Here is an 18,977-nt window from a genome sequence, read left to right as displayed (position 1 = left end):
CTTCTACTTTTCACCAGCTGTAAAATCAAGAACTGACACGTCGTGTTACGTTAGTCTTATTGATGGACGACACTCATCATTTCAGTCCAAAAATGTACCACAGACCATTTCCATTTCTGAAATTCAATCTCCAGTGTATCTGGATTGATGAAACACGCTATGTTTCGGACTGATTTAGCTCCGAGGCGGTCTCTGGTCGTCATCAATTACAGTCTGTGTTTGTAAAAAATAAGATAAGACAGACTTTATGAGTCCCACTGGGCGAAATGTGTTATTGTAACAGCAGCTACTGCAAAAAGAAAAGGGTAGATATCAAGTATATTGGAAGTGTGATATTGCACATATGGTCTTTTGGTGTATGTAGTGGTGTTCTGATGAAACTGATTCGCCCCTTGCTTTAGAGGTGTGAGAGTGAAAGCAGGTGTCAACGCATGTCATGACGAGAGGATTAAAGGAAGCCTCACAGTAATCTGCTCCCTTCACTAACTCACGCGTGGAGCCCACTGAGACTCGTCTGGCTCACTAACGCGCCACCGTCTGTCCCTTAAGGTGGACAACCTGTTTTCAACCGGCCCAAGCTGTGGCCAAACGCAGTTAGACCTCAGATAACTTGGTTTCAGACTCGGAAATCATAAAATACATCGTTACAAATGTCTATGTCTGTGTCTGGGAGTCCACTTAGATCCACAATGGTCCACATGCCTCCAAGTAGGACGTGGAGTAGAAGTCAGGAGAAGGTATATACTGTATGCAGAGTCTCATTTGGAATGAAGGGCAACTTCGATCTGTGTTAAGGAACTTTGAACTGTGTGTGTGCCTCTAAAGTGCACAACCTGCCAGAACTTATTGAAAGAACTGTGATTAAGAACTTCAAACTGTGGAAGGCAGCATTAGTCCTCAGTGTACAGCCTGCCAGAAATTAGTAGAAGAAGAAGAAACACAGAATACAGAAACAAAAATGTTATTTAGAGCTCTGACGGGCTGGGTCATACTATGTTTTCTTACCTGCAGTTCTGTGAAATGCTGGACTGTCACAGCATGTGTACTTGTGTACACATCACATCCCCCTCTTTTGTTTCCTTGTTTCTCCTCCAACTTGTACATTAGAACTATTAGAATTTTATTCGCCTTGCTCAGGCAACCCCAGCCCTTGTCTTGACCTGTCCTCCGATAAGAACCGGCGACCCTCCAGTTACAAGCCAGCCAAATTCCTTTTCTTGGCCATGGGCTGACACCAGTGCATGCCCTCATATATCCTCACGCAGTTTTTCCAGGGTGAACCATTATCTAAAATTTCTCAAAACAATAGTGCAGCACCAACTCGACCGTGAACGTGTTGTGTGACAGGGAACGGTCGTCCATGTAGGGTCCCGGTAAACTACTGCAGAAAGGTTGGATAACCCTCGTATGACAGTCATGATAATCAGGCTGCCTGGATTTATTTTGATTTTAAGGCTGTAGAAAAGTTCTTCTGCTCTTTTTTCCAAGATAAATTTCACTTTCCATATCTGGCAGTTATTCTTCACAAGGAATTACCATCACAAACATGATGCGCTGGTGAATCTCGTCTGTGATTGGACGGTCACTCCGCAGAAGACCTGAGGAGCTACCATAATAACAAGTATATGGGTGCCACGGTCTATTCCTCTCCCTTTCTCAGCTGACAGCTGGCGATCGCCAGTGCATAGTTTTTGAATTTTCTAGATATCACAAGCGGTCTATAGGAAGTATGGTAATGAGAAGGACGCATGCCGAATCCTGTTGGTGATGACAGGACGCTAACAGAAGGGTTAATTAACCATTGAAGCAACATTCAATTTTTGGATTGTACCAAATTTTACATTTTGTATTTACTGATATACAATCCAGTGATTTTGCCCAGTATCGGACCAGTGCTGATGAATGGATGAATTTGTGCGATGAGATTATACAAAGTTACCAGTCGTCATCAGCTAACATCAACTGATGAACTTCATGGTCCTAACACCATCTAGTACCAATATGCGACTATGTTTTTGTTTTTTTTCAATTTATTTCATAACCATAGCTTTAAACACCCAACGCTCTTCATGATTTATCTCAAAAGCTGATTTTATTTCATGGCATATTCCTGCTCGGGCCGTCTGTATCGGCGCATTGGGGTTTCAGTTGCTAAAGGTCATTCATTCAATGGAAGAAAAAAAAAGATAATCAATGCCGCGTTCAACTTGGGTAGATGAGGCTTTAGGGGCAGCCAAACGGACAGTTATGTAATCAATACGTGTTTAAAAATGATGCCCTTTCGCTTACATTTTAGACACATTAAGATGATTGGCGGCACATGCGTGTAGCTTGTAGTCTTTTTCTTTTTCTTCAAATAGTCATTTTACAGAACAAGAAAAAAATCCCCTGGTGGCCGCCGCTGCTGTCACATCTTGTCTGCGTACAGATATTTCAACTGCATTATTGATTGCTGCACTTTTACAGTTCTTTTAGTCCTTTTTTTTTTCTCTTCAAGCCACAATAGACCCGCAAAAAACATCATGCATTATGAATTATGACACAAGGCCCGTTTTCTTACAAGCCTTGCAGGGGGCACAAAAACATCCTAAAATTAAAGTCTTGTTGAAGTTATGGCATCAACGTGCTTCCCGCCGTATGTCTGCGGAAAACTACAGAGCAGCTGTAAACATTAAAACACCATATCCCAAAGCATTAGGAGCTACACAGAGCTGTGCCACACAACGATTTTTTCTCCCCCTGTCACAAGTCTGCCCTGTGTGAATAAAACAAGACAACAAACAAAAAACAAAAACATGATTATGATGTCATTAAAGCAAACTAGATTTGATTTTAGTTATAGGTTTTAGTCAACTAAATGTAACCAATAATGTGGGGTTATTAAGGTTTAAATGTACAACACAAATATGACTGTTTTTGTCCGAACAAACATATGTTTTATTTAAAACCCCAAATTATCAGTGTTGGTGGTTTATTTCAGTTTGAACAACACTTTAAATGTAGTGACAGTTGGTGTGTGTGTCTTTACCATACCTTTTTTTCTGGATTTCTGGCTGACTCACTCAGGTTTGTTGTGTTTGAGTTGGTCTCCACATGGTTTAAAAAGGGTTTTGTCTCCGGTAACATGGTACATACAGATTCGATCATATTTCGTCTCTTGTCTTTCCTCTAACGCCGCAATTTCTACCGCTTTCCTCGTGTATCCTCCTCAATCGAACCTCTGTGCCTTGCAAAGAGAGTAGGTTCTCTTCCCAGTTTGTTTGACCTACTTTTTGTTGATGAAAGTTTCCTCATAGTTTTTGTCATATCAACTATATTATTACTTCCTTAATGTCTAATTTTTCAGGGCTGTAAATGGGGTCATTGACGCATGTTTTTCCGTCATGGTTTTCTTCCCAACAAATTTCCTTAAAGATGTGTCACTTGAGAAAGGTTGGACCCAGAAGAAAGGAACAAAAAATTGTCCGACTTGCCCAAAGACAACAAGACAAACCACCATTCACACATGATGGCACAGATTATTTTGGACCATTTTTGGTGAATTGCTCACACACTGGACACTGACTCACCCTTGAAGGCAGTCAGAAGGTTCATGTGCAGGAGAGGTCAGGTATCAACAATTCCTTCAGACAACAGGACCAATTTTGTTGTTGCAGAACGAGAACATTGTGAAGCCATACAACATTGGAATCAAAACAAAATACAGGACAGGAGTGGATTTTTTAACCTCCGGTAGGTTCGCACTTTGGTGATATCTGGGAAAGACAAATTTGGACAGTAAGAACATGTCTGAAAGAACAAACCATTGATGATGAACCCCTGAAGACCTAAATGACCCAATCTACAACTCAAAAAGAACTTCTGCAGTCCTGCATCAGAGGAGGACATCTCTGCACTCCTCGTCTCCTTTACTGGACCTCGCTTGAACCAATAAAGCTGCAGTAGCCCACACTCGGGTTTACCATCAGGAGTTATCTGTCATGTATTATTCCATCTGACATGCAAATGCCTCTCCCACATCAAACGAGATATGTTCTACTTAAGCTCTGATCATGCAGTCACAAGTGAGTTGATGCGAGCGAAAGGAAAAATCCTCGGCTTTTCTGCTCGGAAATCCAGCAGAGACCCCCGAGGAGGACCAGAGGCCCTCGTCGTATGTTCCAGGTCGCCGTGGTCAAATTAGTGGCAGGACATGAAACATAACGATGGAAACGCTATTAATGACATGACAGAGGAGTAATCTCTTCTCACTGGGCATGTAGCTCTGTACAGCAGGTCAGATAAAGAGCGTTGCCTTTGATTAGTCCCCACTGGACAGAACTTTAAATTATTTTATGACAAGCAAGAGCTCATCGCACAGCAGTGTATCTTGCTCATTAATGGATTTTTTTTTTTTTTTACTGACTTATGTAATATTATTTTGTGGACTTGGACCAAGGATTTTTAACAGTTTAAATCCATATACGCTACTATATTTACATCTTACACAAGAAAACTGATCATAATTTACATATATTTTGGAAACACCAGTGAATCAGCTTGTCTAATTTTCAAAAGTAGATAGATACATGCAGTAGTTACAAACAGTATCACGGCACTCTGTTGCATCCCAAAGAAGCTTATTGAGTTTTACAGTTTAATAAAAATCTAATGCAGCTATTTTGACAGAAATCCTACTTTGATGATTGCACCAATCTCACACAACTGGCTCACACTTTTTGTGAGGAAAAATGAGAATAAAATGATTCCAGAAGATAAAAAGTCAAGGTTAAGTTAATCTCTTATTTGCTTTCACTTGTAAAGACATGTCTTTTTGTATTTGGCCCTTCAGACGTCATCATTTCACACGAAAATGAGTGGCTGCATGTTGTAGCATTGCACTTTTATTCCTCTTTCAATCAATCTTTCATTTCATCCAAATGGTTAAATAATAATTGTGATAATAATAAGGGATTGCGACAAACATTCACAGCTAATGAATGCATGTCGTAGCTTTGGTCCATCATTTGACTCACTTTCTTCTTTCAATCAATTTTTCTCACTTGATTCAAACGCTGAAATCAAAGATACCGACTGCTTTTCCGAGTGGTATAAAGTAGGGATTGCGACAAACAAGGTGCTGCAGTGTGGAAAACACTTGAACACTCAAGTGGTTCTCCAGTCCTTTTTTTTTTTTTTATCCTCCACTTCCAGAATAATGACAGCCATGAAAAGATCCACCAAAAACTGCTCCCATTTTGGTTGACTCACATCCTGAAATGCACAAATAAACACGACATATTGGTATAATTTGCCTCTAATTGACTAATTTTGCTGCTAATGTACGACCGACTGTGAGTCATCCCATCCAAGCACCGCTCCCTTGTGTTCTTGTATTGGAATTGCATTAAATTGTCATTTTTATGCACTTCACAAGGTGACACGGCGGATTAGGTGCAGCAAGTCTATTAACTGGGAGGTCAAGGGTTTGACTCCTGGCTGTGCTAGTTGACATGGCAATGCGTCCTTGGGCAAGACACTTAACCCCCAAGTTGCTCGTGCCGGCAATGTGTATAAATGGGTGAATGTTTAACCTGAAGTGTAAAGCAGCTCTGAGTGGTCATAAATAAATACAGACCACTGAGCATTAGGACAGAACGGCACTTCTCTTGGAGGAAAAACAAACAAAAAAACACATTTCAAAGCATAATAATAGTTCATAAATAAAACTAGTACAAACAAATAAACAAACAAATAAACACCATTTTGTTTTTGGTCCAATTTAAACTGTCTTCATTTCATTTGTTGCAGCTCACTCTTTAGTTGAGTTCAGCCGCTTGCAACGCATGCATCAACATAATGGACTCCAGAGTGAGACAAACACTTTAGAGAAGCTTTAAAATTTACGACATGGTTGATCCATAGTGCCGCACGTGCGATGACAGGCCTGGACATTAAAGCTGAATTTATGGCGTTGCTTGCGCGTTGAGTATTACAGGTGAAACTAATCAGCACTTCACTTTTTATCATCGTGACTCAAGTTGTCATTTCGTTTTTAACGGTGATGGATTATTTGGACAGGAGGAGTTGTGTATTCCGTTAGGTTGCACAAAAATTAACCAGTTTAACAAGCACCATATACATTTTTGTTGGATTTAAAAACATTGACTTTTTTTTTTTTTACATATTTTGGTGTCTGACAATGTTTTCGTTCCTCTGTATAAATCCTTCCTTTGATTTTCTTTTTGTGTGAAGTTAGTCATTTCGCTCCTCCCTGGTGTTCCTCCAGAAATATGAACCAACAAAACAAAAAAAATACTTCATACTTATGTTGTTTGGTATGGCATGAGGATGCATAAGAAGGTTATTTATTAATTTGTTTAGGCCTTGGTTTGTTCATTAGGGAGAGTTAGAAAACAAATAATGCTGTGTATTTCTGAGGCATTCTGTGCAACATTATAATGGGTTTTTCCTCTTTTGTGGTAAATCCTTTATATTGTGCTTATATATGTTTACTTTGAGTATTCAGCGTGGGTTTTAACCCTTGGGTTTAATGTACGTGAATGAAACTTGGTACACGTGTTCATTGGGTTGGGACGGTCAAAAAAGTCGGTGACGACTTTCTTGTGAATCCTACAGGATTCGTCATCTTGAATTGAACGCTAAATTGGAGGTGATTTTGGCCATTTTCGCACTAATGGTATTTGAACGAACTTGTCCTATAGTTGTTCTTGTTCTCTGTGAAACAGTAATAATATTGCAAGATAAAATTCCCATTATTCCAGTAAAATTGGGGAAACAAATGGGAAATAAATTCCAAACAAACAAGAAGAAAACAGGAACTCCTCTTTAAACATCACAATAAAGTGATAATTCAGTTTTTTAAATTCAAAAACCTCAACTATCCAAATTAGTCCAGTGTCTTTATTTGGTGTTTTATCTCGTTGTGCTTATTCTTTTGTCTGTTTATACTGACATTGTTAATCCTTAATGTTATTTTTGAATAGGGAAACCAGGCTTTCCCAAGATATGAAGACAATTGAGTTGCGTCTTTTACAGGGCAGCGACTCCCAAATAAGCAGTACACGTGTGTATTTTCACATAAAATACCCTACCTTTGTTGTTTTCCCCGTCTACCACTCGGTATCCCGTCCCTCTATGTTGTTGCAATCTGACAAATCCAAGTTGCGCCACCGGTAAAACAAAACAAAACTGACATGGACTGTGTTTAGTTTGGATTAAAAAGTTTGAATGGTTTCTAAAGCAGACAATGCACTGGAGATGCTGCCTATTCATTTGCACATCGTTTTTATTGAGAAAATAAGTATAAAAATATAAATATAAAACAATATGACTTGGCATTCAAACAGCATGAATTCAGTGTATGACAGATTTTTTTTCCTACGACATACACTTTTTCCATTACATTGTACACCTATAATGATGAAATGAATTCACAGTTTGACAAATAAACTGCACCAACCATTCACATGAACATTGCTCGTCAAACAAGGATAGCAAATAGTATAGAGGATGTCCATCATTTAAAAACACTTTTTTTTTTTCTTCTTTCTTTTTTTGTTTTACAGCATTTTAACAGAGCTCCTCAACTCCTTCCCCTCCCCCGGAATCCAAAGCCCCCAGTCCAGTGCCATTAAACATTGATAGTATACAATACTACTATCGCTCGGGTCACTTACAAAAAACACACATTGTCCACACCATTGTTCACAAAAAATCCTAAAAGTCGAAGGCATCTTTACTGATTATGACCAAAAAACGGATAAAACGTTGAGAATTACATTGTGTTTCCCACTCAGTGGTGAGAAAAGTTCAACTCAGTTCAAGTCTTGATTTTTCCATTTTTCAGCGTCCCGCGCACACAGCGCGTGTATGAGAATCAAATAGACCACTAGTCAACCAGCGAGCTAGCTAGCAAACTAGACAGATAAACAGATAGATAGCTTGATAGATAGGTAGACGGACAGTCAGACTAGCTGGCTAGCTCACTAACCAGATCAACACAGTACTGTGCAAAAAGGCCAACATTAGTTTTTGTTGTTTTTTAAGCAATAAAATACATTATTTCTCAGTCTTTTTATCAACAAGTGCAACCAGAGAAAAGCAAAAAGTGTGTGTGTAGTATTTAAAAATGACAATTATCAGAAAATAATTAGCTTTTACACGCTAACGTGTCAATTATTCAGTGCAACCTTCGTATGTTATTTGAAATGTAGCGCGAACCCTCCAGTGTAATCCTAGGTATTGCCGTTTGCAACACCTGCGTTATTGTTTTTTTTGACTTTTTCAAGTACTACAACCCCTGATGTTGTAGTTTACTGCATATGTGCTATTACATACCTAATGCCGTATGCACATAAAGGCTCTGTATGTAAGGAGTTCATTATATTTTGGTCATTAAATGAACAGCATTCGTAAAAAAAGAAAATATCTTGACCCGTGGAGAATAAATGTGTGATACCGATGGTTGAAAGCTGATAATCGGTTGTGAGAATCACCAGAGACACCACGTTACAATATTATTGCGATGCGTAGGTCACGATACAATATTATCGCAATATTGCAATATGCTGAGTACTGTGATATCGTTATTGGATGAGATGATTTTTTTTCCCTCCCCAACCCTAGTAGCAAAACAGTAAGCTTTGGCCAAAGCTAACACTCTCTCTAAAGCACTATTCGGACGGGATTAGTTTTACATGGAGAGGTGGAGAGTAATGTAATCTGTAATATTATTGGCCAATTCAAATGGGATAAGAAATCTCAGTAAATCTACAACAAATGGGTAGACCTTCACACTTCCCAGTAACCTGACACGGGAGGGCAAGGGGGATAGCGAACCCGATGATCCCTGACCCAGCTCAGCGCAAAAACAACTTTACCCCCGGCTTCTCGGACACTGAGTGGCGCCTGATTTATGCACCGCCGTCACCTCCTGACCTCATGTCTCGATATCACAAGTGAAGACACGCATCAACATCACGCATCGATCCGAGCTTGAAAATCCGCGGAAAACTACTTATAAACAGGACACGACGGAATATTTACTGCTGGTCTAGTCGTACAGAATTAGTATTACTTGGGGTAATTGTTCCAGACCCTTTTTAGCCCCAGGTAAAAGTCTGCGTAATCCTTGCTGACATGGAACATTAGGACTCCACATGTAAAACTAATAACGCTTATTTCTCTCATCCACATACAGCCTGTTATTGCTGCTCCTTGTTGTATGTGTTTGCAGTGAAGTCTTATGAAAAGTTAGAGGTTACACTTGTACATACAGAATGTTGTGTATGTTCCCGTTGATTTGTTGCTAACTTTCCAATCACGTCATCCCATTAAAAACACCTCAGGCTTCATAATCTGACAGACATAAAATCACAGTTTTGCATCATCAGCAAGGTCGCTCTCAAACGGAAATATGACTTTGTGGGTTGTTTTTTTTTATTTTGCACAGTAGTGTAGCTGTCTGGGTAAGTAGCTAGAGAAACAGACAGAAACAATAATGGACAGGGGAAAAAAGAGAGAGAGAGACTGTCATGGCTTCTTTTAGGTCTCTCTGTCCGGGCTCCTGCCTATGTACATCTCTGCCAACTTCTTGAACTGCGGCCCCCAGTTGTTGAGGTAATCGTAATCCTGGTCACCCTCCGTTGCGGCAGACTCCAGCGAACTGAGGGATTCCGCCAGTGACCCGGTGCCCTCGTAGGCATACGTGGCCAGCGAGTCATAGGGGGGCGCTGTGGGATCTGAGTCGTTCTCCTGAAGCCTCCCGTTAATGAAGTCTCTGACGTCCGTGTTATCCTTTATAGGTGATGTCCTCCGAAAGGGAAACAGCATTTCGGGTATGATGTCCCTGCGTAGCTTGTTAGCGTCCATCACCTCTGGGTTGCGCAGCGTGCCGATATCAAAGGCCTGAGTGTCCTCCTCTCCGCCCCCTTCATCGTTGTAACTGACAACGTTGTCTCTGACATCCTCCTTGGAGATGATCAGAGGCTCCTTCTTCCTCTGTCTCCTCAGGGCAGCAAACAGCACCACGATCACTACAGTGAGAGATGCAGAGACAGTGAAAGCTCAGTGCCTCCCTAACATGTGTCATGCATTAAAAAGCACAGGAGAGCTAAAGCGCAGAAGGGGGAAGACACATTTGTTACCCACGATAAATCCCCAACACTGCCTCGGGCTTTCACCTCTTATTATTAAAGATTCAGTGGAAAAGCTTTTTTCTTTCTTTTCCCTTCACTGTGTAACGCGCACGCTTGTTGGAGGATATGTTTTTTTTAATACTCTCCCACACCAAACAACATATTTCATCTCCTTTATTGTTTTTCAGTTGTGAAAGACAATCAGAGATTAAGGCACGAGCTGAGACTGTAGCACTTTCACGGATGTATTTTTTTTTAACCCTCATACATCCTTTGAGTCAATTTATGCTTTATTTATATATTTATTATTACATTTTTCCCTGTGTTAATGCATTTGGCATGAACCTGCAGGTTTGTATTTTGTTATTGATATTTTAAAAATTATGACTTGCATCCATATGAGATATATGTAATACACTGTGTAGCATAAATAGTTACGATATTCACCTCAAGGGCGAATATCGTAACCCATTGGAACCCATAATGAATTTTTCATCCCAATTGGTGCCTTTACATGCATGAGTTTATTTCTTAATGTCATGTCGACACGTTAGTCCAACTAAAATCAAGCTAGTCTTAGTTGGACTAACATACCTGGATAATGCAATTCATAGTCATGCATGTATACGCCTAGACGGACTGCGCATACACCAAAATTCCCCCCCTGGTCTTTGACCCAGAAGTAGAAGGAGAATACGTGTAAATGGTGGCAGAAGTACACGGCCAATATATCAAATTTCTCCTCCGCATGTATACTCAGACTTGGCAAGTTGTCCGATTACCAATAGTCGGACTACAGCCTTGGCTCGATTAAACTGTGCATGTGAGTGTTTAACACAAATAGTTACATTCTTAGTACAAATACGCACCCACTGGAATACAGAATCCCACTGTGAGTGGAACAAAAATGCTTGTATGCTTTTATTCCAAGGTCTTGTGTTGTCCACAAACCAAAAAATATTCAGATGTAATGATTTCTTTGTCTTATGGAGCAAAGAAACCTGAAAATATTCACATTTAAGAAGCTGGAAAATCAGAAAATTGTTACATTGTTACAGCCCTATTATCCATAATCAAGATTTATGTTGGTTGAAATTGGAAATTTTAAAATAACAATTGTTTAATAGGAGTTAAAACAAATTGGACATGTTGAGCATTTAAGGTGCTGAGAGGGTAGTTTTTTTTTTTCTTGGATCAGTTAAAAAAGGAAAAGTGCAGTGTTTAATAGCTGATGTGTTTAATACATTTGTTGCGTTTAAGCTGAAGAAAAGTTTGTTTTTTTAATGACTGCAAGACATTTTTTTTTTTAAATAAACTCACATATGAAACTTCCTATAAAGAGGAAGCAATCACTCAGTTGGATCAAATACGTCTCCAACTCCACCTGTGCTCCTCTGCTTTCCCTTTTTTGTCCTACCATCAGGAAGTATATTTGCCTGGTTGCCTCCTACGTGGGTGTTAATTGCAAAGCCTTCACCATGGGGTGGGTGGGGGTGGCTATTTAAAACACTCCTTTGCGGACATTTGTGAGCAAGTGGTGCCACGTTTTTTTTTTCTTTTTTCTTTTTCGACCGTGTAGAGGAGTGAAATGTGGAGGACCAGACAGGGAGAGGCGTTCCAGCTCAGCACCTGTCTGTCGGAGTCAAGCTGAGGTAAATGAGACGGTCTGTCAAGGGGGCTGGCGGCTCCGTGCGAGAGCGAAAAAGCATCAGATAATGAGCAGATGTCATGATATTTTTTGCTCAAGAGGAGAGCTTAGCATTTAACCTTCAGCACAGTACACTCGATATGTGAGCGCAGAACTGCCGACCACTATGAACAAGACTTCAGAAAACATGGAGTTAAGACAAGAAAAAACCAAAGAGAAGCTGGTTATACAGTATTGCTTGTATCGGTTCTGTCAGGTTGCAGTTCAAATAACACAAAAAAAGTTGCAATCTGCAAACATAATTTTGGGGCTAACCATTGTTAGAACAAAGCACTACACCAGGGATGTGAAATGCAAGGCCCGCGGGCCAGAACCAGCCCACAAGAGGGTCCAATCTGGCCCATTGAAATGTTCACAGTATGATTAGATCTTAATCATACTGTGAAATACTACATGTTTCAGTTCTAGATACGTGTGACTAAATATTTGTGCCTTTTTGTAGATCTGCTGTGATCTGTAAGTTGTAATATCACACGTTTAAGTACAATTTCCACAATATTGTGCTTAAGTTTACCATGCAGATGTCATATTTTTTTGCTCAAGAGGAGAGCTTAGCATTTGACCTTCAGCGCAGTTCACTGGAGTACCGACTACCACTATGAACAGGACTTATAAAACATGGAATTACGACAAAGAGAAGCTGGTTATATTGCTTGTATTGGTGGTTCTGTCAAAAGAAATTGCAATTTTAAATGCCCCCTTTTTTTTTTTACGACTTAAATATCTGTATTCACATGTTTGACTCAGTCAGAAATGCTTTTCATTGAGCACTCTTTATAAGACAAGTCAAGGTAAGGTTCAATGACAGTTGAAGCCCATTACTTATTGATATGCCCTTGACCACTGACACGTCCACATTTCTGCGTTTTGCTGAGTAAAACGATAGGCAGCGCTGCGCCTGTGCCCCCGTATGCAGTTACACACAGTATTAGATCACGGGGGGGGGTGGAGGTGCGGCTTTTAAAAAGACAATAAATCAACATGTGACCTATACGTTGTGCATTTATGTCCTGCACATACATCTTATACCTGTAGTTTACTCGTCGATGATAAAACTACACCTCATGCTGTGATTAAGTTTACTCCTTTATCACCACAGACAATTGGTTGTGCGTCGTGATTAGAATATACTTTATGTAGTATATTATGACAAAAAATAAGAAGAATAAACTTGTTATATTACCAGGAAAAAAGTCATTGTATTATGAGGATACAATCATAATATTAGTTTCAAAGTAAAAGGAGCATGTTGTAAAGTTATACTTTGGTTTTGTGCTTCACAAGTAAGGAAATAATTTTTGCCACATCGGCACCGTATTAACATCCTTATCAGGGCTTGTGTAAGAAACTGAATTTCTTCCGCAGAAAGAATCACACAGACTTGGAGGAAATCCTCTCTTTTGTGAAATTTTTGGATCTACAGCATAATATTAGGACTATATTCTCGTAATATTGCGATTCTGTTCCTGTATGGCCCTAGTACTCTGCCCTGGTTTGCCAACATAGCCCTGTTCTCACAAACCTGACTGTCAGTTAAACTCCTGAAATGTTCTTTACAAGCTAAAGAGCCACTCAACAAATGTGGGAACACCTGTGTCGTTCGTAAGAAGGAAGGAGGCCTGACTAAAAAATGACAGAAACCCACACACACACACACACACCTGCATGTACACATGCTCACACGTGAGGTTGGACTTACTGAGGAGAATGATGACACAGAGCAGTATGGCCACCAGCGCTCCCGTCGTGAGGCCATCTGAGAAGGGCAGCACCTCCGTGTCACACGACTGCATGTTCCCACGGCTGTCGCAGGCGCACACGCGCACGATCAGCGTGCTGGTGCTGCTCTGGATGGGGTAGTCGTTGTCCGAGATGACAATGGGCAGGAAGTACACGCTCATCTCGCGCCGGCTGAAGCCTCCCCTCCGCGTGTATATGTTGGCCGTGTTATCTGCAGAGATAACACGTGATGAGAGATAAGTTTCAGTGACACCTTCCAGGAAATCATCTCAATCTGCATTTCCCCTTTTTCTCTGTCCATCTCGTGTACGCCTTCTAATTTGCCGAGACATTGAGAATTAATGTAGTGTCTGATGATATTGTGAATGTGGATTTGAAAAAGCTGAAATTGGATGAATTGTGTGTTTTTTATGACGACAAAATTATCCCTTTATATTTATATTACAAGCCAATGTCGGCTCTACGGAGGCTGTCATTTTGGACCACCACATTTTTACAATATTCCACAAATAAAATACTAACTTCCAATACTTTAGTCTTTAAAATATACAGTAGATTCAAACACACTACTACATAGGTAGCTACTAAATTATATTGTCAATTATTTTGATACTCGATTTATTGATTTGAGCATTTGTTTTAAAGAATTGAAACAAATTTTCAGATTTTTCAGCTTCTTAAATGTGAATATTCTCTGGTTTCTTTGCTCCACATAACAAAGAAATCATTAAGAACGGGTTTGAGAAACACTGATCAACATTTTCTGACATTTTATGGACTAAACGATGGCTTGACAGATGAATCAATTTATAAAATAATCATTAGTTGCCGAATTTCAGTGCAGCGTGCAGTTTCCGTCGTGTAACTCTGTCGTAATCTTCCATTTTTAGCTATTACAGAACATAAATTGAAGAGCACTTATTACATAGTTTCACTCTCTCCTCTGTCTGTGATAAATACTTAGTCAGGTAAACTACATAAAGCACTGTGTGTCAAACTTTTTATCCGGGAACCCACTTTTTAAGGACGACGACCCAATTCAAAATCCAAACCATGTCAAGAGCAAAAAACTATTATGTTTCTATTTTTAACCTGCAATTTCTGTAACACCCTAATATTATTTTGAATAGATAAGGCAGCCTTCCTGAAAACCATCCATCTTTGTGTCCTGACCCAGTCTCTGAGCGAATGACAGGTACGGAACGTACAAATCGTACAAGTTATGCAGACAAAGTTGCTCCGATCTGGCACTGCTTTCAAACTTTCTCACCCCCGCCTATTGTTTCATCAGTGTTTTGTTTCACAAATTATTTCCATAGGATGACAGAAATGTGTGATAGATGTAGGATGATGACAACTTTACGTCCTTATCGTCTTTACAGCTAATTCAATTTGGTCCAACAACTTTAGCTTTGGTTTGTGGACAAATTTCCAGGTTTGGCCCAAACAATTACATATATATCAATAAACATATATATGTATATGTATATATATATATATATATATATATATATATATATATATATATATATGAATGTGAGGTCAGGACCTTGGAATAAGAGCATACAAGCATGAAGTGCATGATGTTTTTGTTCTACTGACAGTGGGATTAGGTTTTCCAGTGGAGACGTTTTTGTACTTAAGGTGAAGAACGTAACTATTTGTGTTCAACAATCGTGTACATGCACAGTTTAATCGAGCTAAGGCTGTAGTCCAACTATTACAGGCAATTGGACAACTTGCCATTGTCATAATCAACATTTTTGGACATTTCATGGTCCAAATGACTTAATCAAGAAATGCATTTGACAGATGAAAATAACATCTACAAGCAATTTTGAAATGGTATGAAATGTGTAGGACTTGTTTTGCACTTTTTGCAAAAAATCTTACCTTCCCTGTCACTGATAGTGAAGTTTGGGTTGGTGGCACTTATACTGAAGACAAACTTGTGTCCGACCAGGGGCTCGTCTGTGTCCACGGCACTTATCGTCTGAATCAGCTGCATAAGTGAGGAAGAAAAAAATACGAGAATAAGAATTCCCAGTCGGTTTTATTTGAGTTTCTTTGTGTGGTGTGCTGATACCTTTGTGTTATTAAGGATTTACCATCGCCATGAATGCATTTGCACAAGTGCACTTTGCATTACTGCAATTATGCAACGGTTTGTTTTATTGGAATACTAAACTAATATGTGGGTATTATGGTAATTTCACTCGCACTGTTGTAGGAAGCTGGTGAATCAGCTTCTTTGAGAGAGTTGAAAAAAAAGCCTGTACATAAGTTTCCATTTTTTGGACATTGAGACAAAGACTCAAACAAATGTTATTTAAATGTGTTTTGTACTGTTTTAAATTGTTCATATGCAACTTTGACATGCAGTGAATTGTAGATAACTGCCAGATATTGAAAGTTATTGTGGAAAAATAAACAAAAGCACTTAACTCACAGGACATTTTTCTGTCTCTTTTTATGGTTAAAATAAGCCAAAAAAAATCAGTTTATCAGTTTAATGAGTCTTTAATAGAAATATTTTCTACTGGAGATGGTGAATTTGTCTCGCTTTGACGTCCTCGCTCAATTCACAGTAGGTGTTATCTAAAAAAAAAAATCAAACACGATGCTGGGAATGTAGTGGCCTCTTTCCACTGTGTTTAGGTGAAGAATTTATCAGGAGGACTGGACTGTGACCAGGTCGTATATCTCAACTGTTTTGCCTCCTCTGTTAACCTTCAGATATGCTGACCGCTCAATGCTCTCCACTTTGATTTAGTCCCTTTTCGTCATTCGTCCTAAGTTGTATGAAGGTTCCCCGCTCATTTCTCATGAGCTTCTTCACCACCACTGATGTCTTAAAAATCTACCTGAAGACACATTTATTCATTCTTTATTCGTCTTCTTTTCAACACTCATGAAGACAACCCGCCACAGTCTCCCAATTTCTTGATATTTTACGTCTCTATGTTATATTACATTCTCTATGACTTATTTATCCTCGCTATGCAAAGTAAATTATTACTGCCATTGCATTATGAATGACTGTGCACAACATTATGACTGACGTTTTTACTGTCGGAAGCAGGCCGACTATAAAACCCCCCAATCAATCCCAAATCATTTTTATGATTCGGCTGATGTATGCGTTAACAGTCCGTGTGGTGCGATGACACATTCATGTTTCTGTGTGACCCCCATCTTTCCATGAATGCAAATGAAGGGATAATTAGCAGTTCAATAAATCCCTTGATGATAATATGATGATGAATTTTAAGGACCTGTCCCGCTTTGACGTTCTCGCAGACGAACGTGTCGTAGGACATCGCAAACTCCGGAGCGTTGTCGTTGACGTCCAACACCTTGATGAACACAGGGACTCGGGTCGTCTGGCGCGGGTTATCTGGGATAACGGCAATTGTTCAAGTGAGCGAAGACGTGGACAATAATAATCAAAAGTTATAATTTGAAAAAAAAACGTACTTATTTCAGTGGCCACCACAGAGATGTTGTGCCATTTGGACATCTCTCGATCCAGAGCTTTCAGCGTCGTGATGGTACCGTTCACAGAGTCGATGTTGAACAACCTCTCGAGATCTGTGTGTCGATCGATGGAGTATCTGAAAGAGGAGAACTACCACATTAAATATGATGAAAAATATTAACTGTTTATGATGTCATACAAGAAACGACATACGAGAAATTAAAGACAACACTTGTTTTCAACTGTAATCTGCTTTAACCCTTCTGTTACCAATCCTGTTGTCACCAACAGGATTTGGTATCCATACTTCTCATCACCGTAACTCCTATAGACCGTTTGTGATACCTAGAAAATTCAAAAACTGTGGACTGACGGGATTCACCAGCGTGTCAGACGTTGTGACGTCACCTTCTCAGTACAGTAATTCCTAAACGGTTGAACAACTGCCAGATATCGAAAGTGAAAGTTATTTTGGGGGAAAAGGGGCAGAAGAACTCACTCACTGAAATTTTTTTGACAATTCTACAGCCATAAAATCACAAATAAATCCAGACGGAACAGATTATCCTGATGGTCATAATAGGGTTAAAGAAAGGACATAGACTTGTGGTTTGAAAAGCTAAGCCTAGAAAGTAACACTTTCTAGTAACCACACTACTGGTTGCAATAAAACAAGTTGATCACTAATTTCTAGATTTCTAGAACATGATCTCAGTTTAGAAGGAAATAGATAGTACGGCTGCAACTCACAATTATTTTCATCGTCATTTAATCCGTTGATTATTTTCTCGAATTTTAATTTATATATAATTTATATAATTTAGTAGTGGACTTCATGTGTGCTTGCAGAAGTGACTAACATTTACGAGATTCCTTGAATGCATCTTGAAGAACTCTATTTGAAAAGAAAACTTTTTCGCAAAGATCGTCTTAATCACAAATTTGTCAATTTAGAAGAGAATTTATAGCATGGCTGCAACTCACAATTACAGTATTTTCATAATCAATTGAATCTGTTTATTTTTTTGTCGATTTATGTTGATGTTCTCAAATGTCTTGTTTTGTCCACAAAACTAAAATTCAGATTCAATTTTAATAATGTCTGTGTTATATGGAGCAAAGAAAGCTGATCATATTTTACATTTAAGAAGCTGAAAAATCAGAGACACTAATGGGATTATCAAAATAGTTGACAATTCATCAAGGAATTGTTTCAGCCCTAATAGATAGAATTCCTGGTTTAAAAAAAAAAAATCTATATTTACAAGATGGAGGTTATCCACTTTTAAATTGGCATAGAACACAAAACATTCAAAAATAAAAGTAAACAATTGACATTTTGCTTTAAATACTAAGCATTCCACTCATTGTCTTCACGTATAAAAATACACTTGCCTCATTTCTAAAAGTAAGCGCCTCTGTGTTCTTGTCTGCCAAGACCTGAGTCATCTCTCCTCATTTGCCACAGTCGATGTTCTAATTTCAATGAAATTTGAATATGCAACACAATACGTCTGGTGGCACTGGGCCCGGGGAGCGGCACGTCTCTGTGTCAGAGACGAGCAGGCGCCATATGTGTATCGCAGCGACGCCGAGCTGCGTGAGTTGATACAGCAACAATCGGGCTCCTTCACTTTGACTTTGTGCCGCAGCCACAGAGGGCTTACATAATTCTGGGGGAAATAAACACTGTCCGTATTCACTTCACAAGGCTGCCACTGCTGCCGTCTTCCACTGGGAAATCACCAGAGGGGGGGACGACCCATGAATAACATCCTTTTCTATCCCTCACCACCTCCTCCTCCTCACTGACACATTGACTGGCTGATGGATTAGATTTAGCCAAGTGCGCACATTTTCATCCTCAATCTAAAGGGAAGGGGGAGGGGGAAGAAAAAAATGATGAGAGAAG

The 18,977-nt window shown here is 39.4% G+C and overlaps 1 protein-coding gene across 1 annotated transcript in view; it reads right to left on the bottom strand.

Annotated features, from left to right (window-relative positions):
- Positions 1-7,270: 7,270 nt before the first annotated feature.
- The window catches only part of cdh10a (cadherin 10, type 2a (T2-cadherin)), a 38,972-nt gene continuing 27,265 nt past the window's right edge, over positions 7,271-18,977 (bottom strand). The window contains exons 8-12 of the mRNA XM_058639375.1: positions 17,065-17,201; positions 16,863-16,984; positions 15,481-15,589; positions 13,547-13,798; positions 7,271-10,037 (exon numbers count right to left, since the gene is read on the bottom strand). Coding sequence (XP_058495358.1) covers positions 9,547-10,037; positions 13,547-13,798; positions 15,481-15,589; positions 16,863-16,984; positions 17,065-17,201 — 1,111 coding nt within the window. The 3' untranslated portion in view covers positions 7,271-9,546. The remainder of the gene's footprint in view (positions 10,038-13,546; positions 13,799-15,480; positions 15,590-16,862; positions 16,985-17,064; positions 17,202-18,977) is intronic.

This window comes from Solea solea, chromosome 1 (assembly GCF_958295425.1).
Source record: "Solea solea chromosome 1, fSolSol10.1, whole genome shotgun sequence".
NCBI classification, from domain to species: Eukaryota; Metazoa; Chordata; class Actinopteri; order Pleuronectiformes; family Soleidae; genus Solea; species Solea solea.
This window is presented reverse-complemented; position numbering and strand designations above follow the sequence as displayed.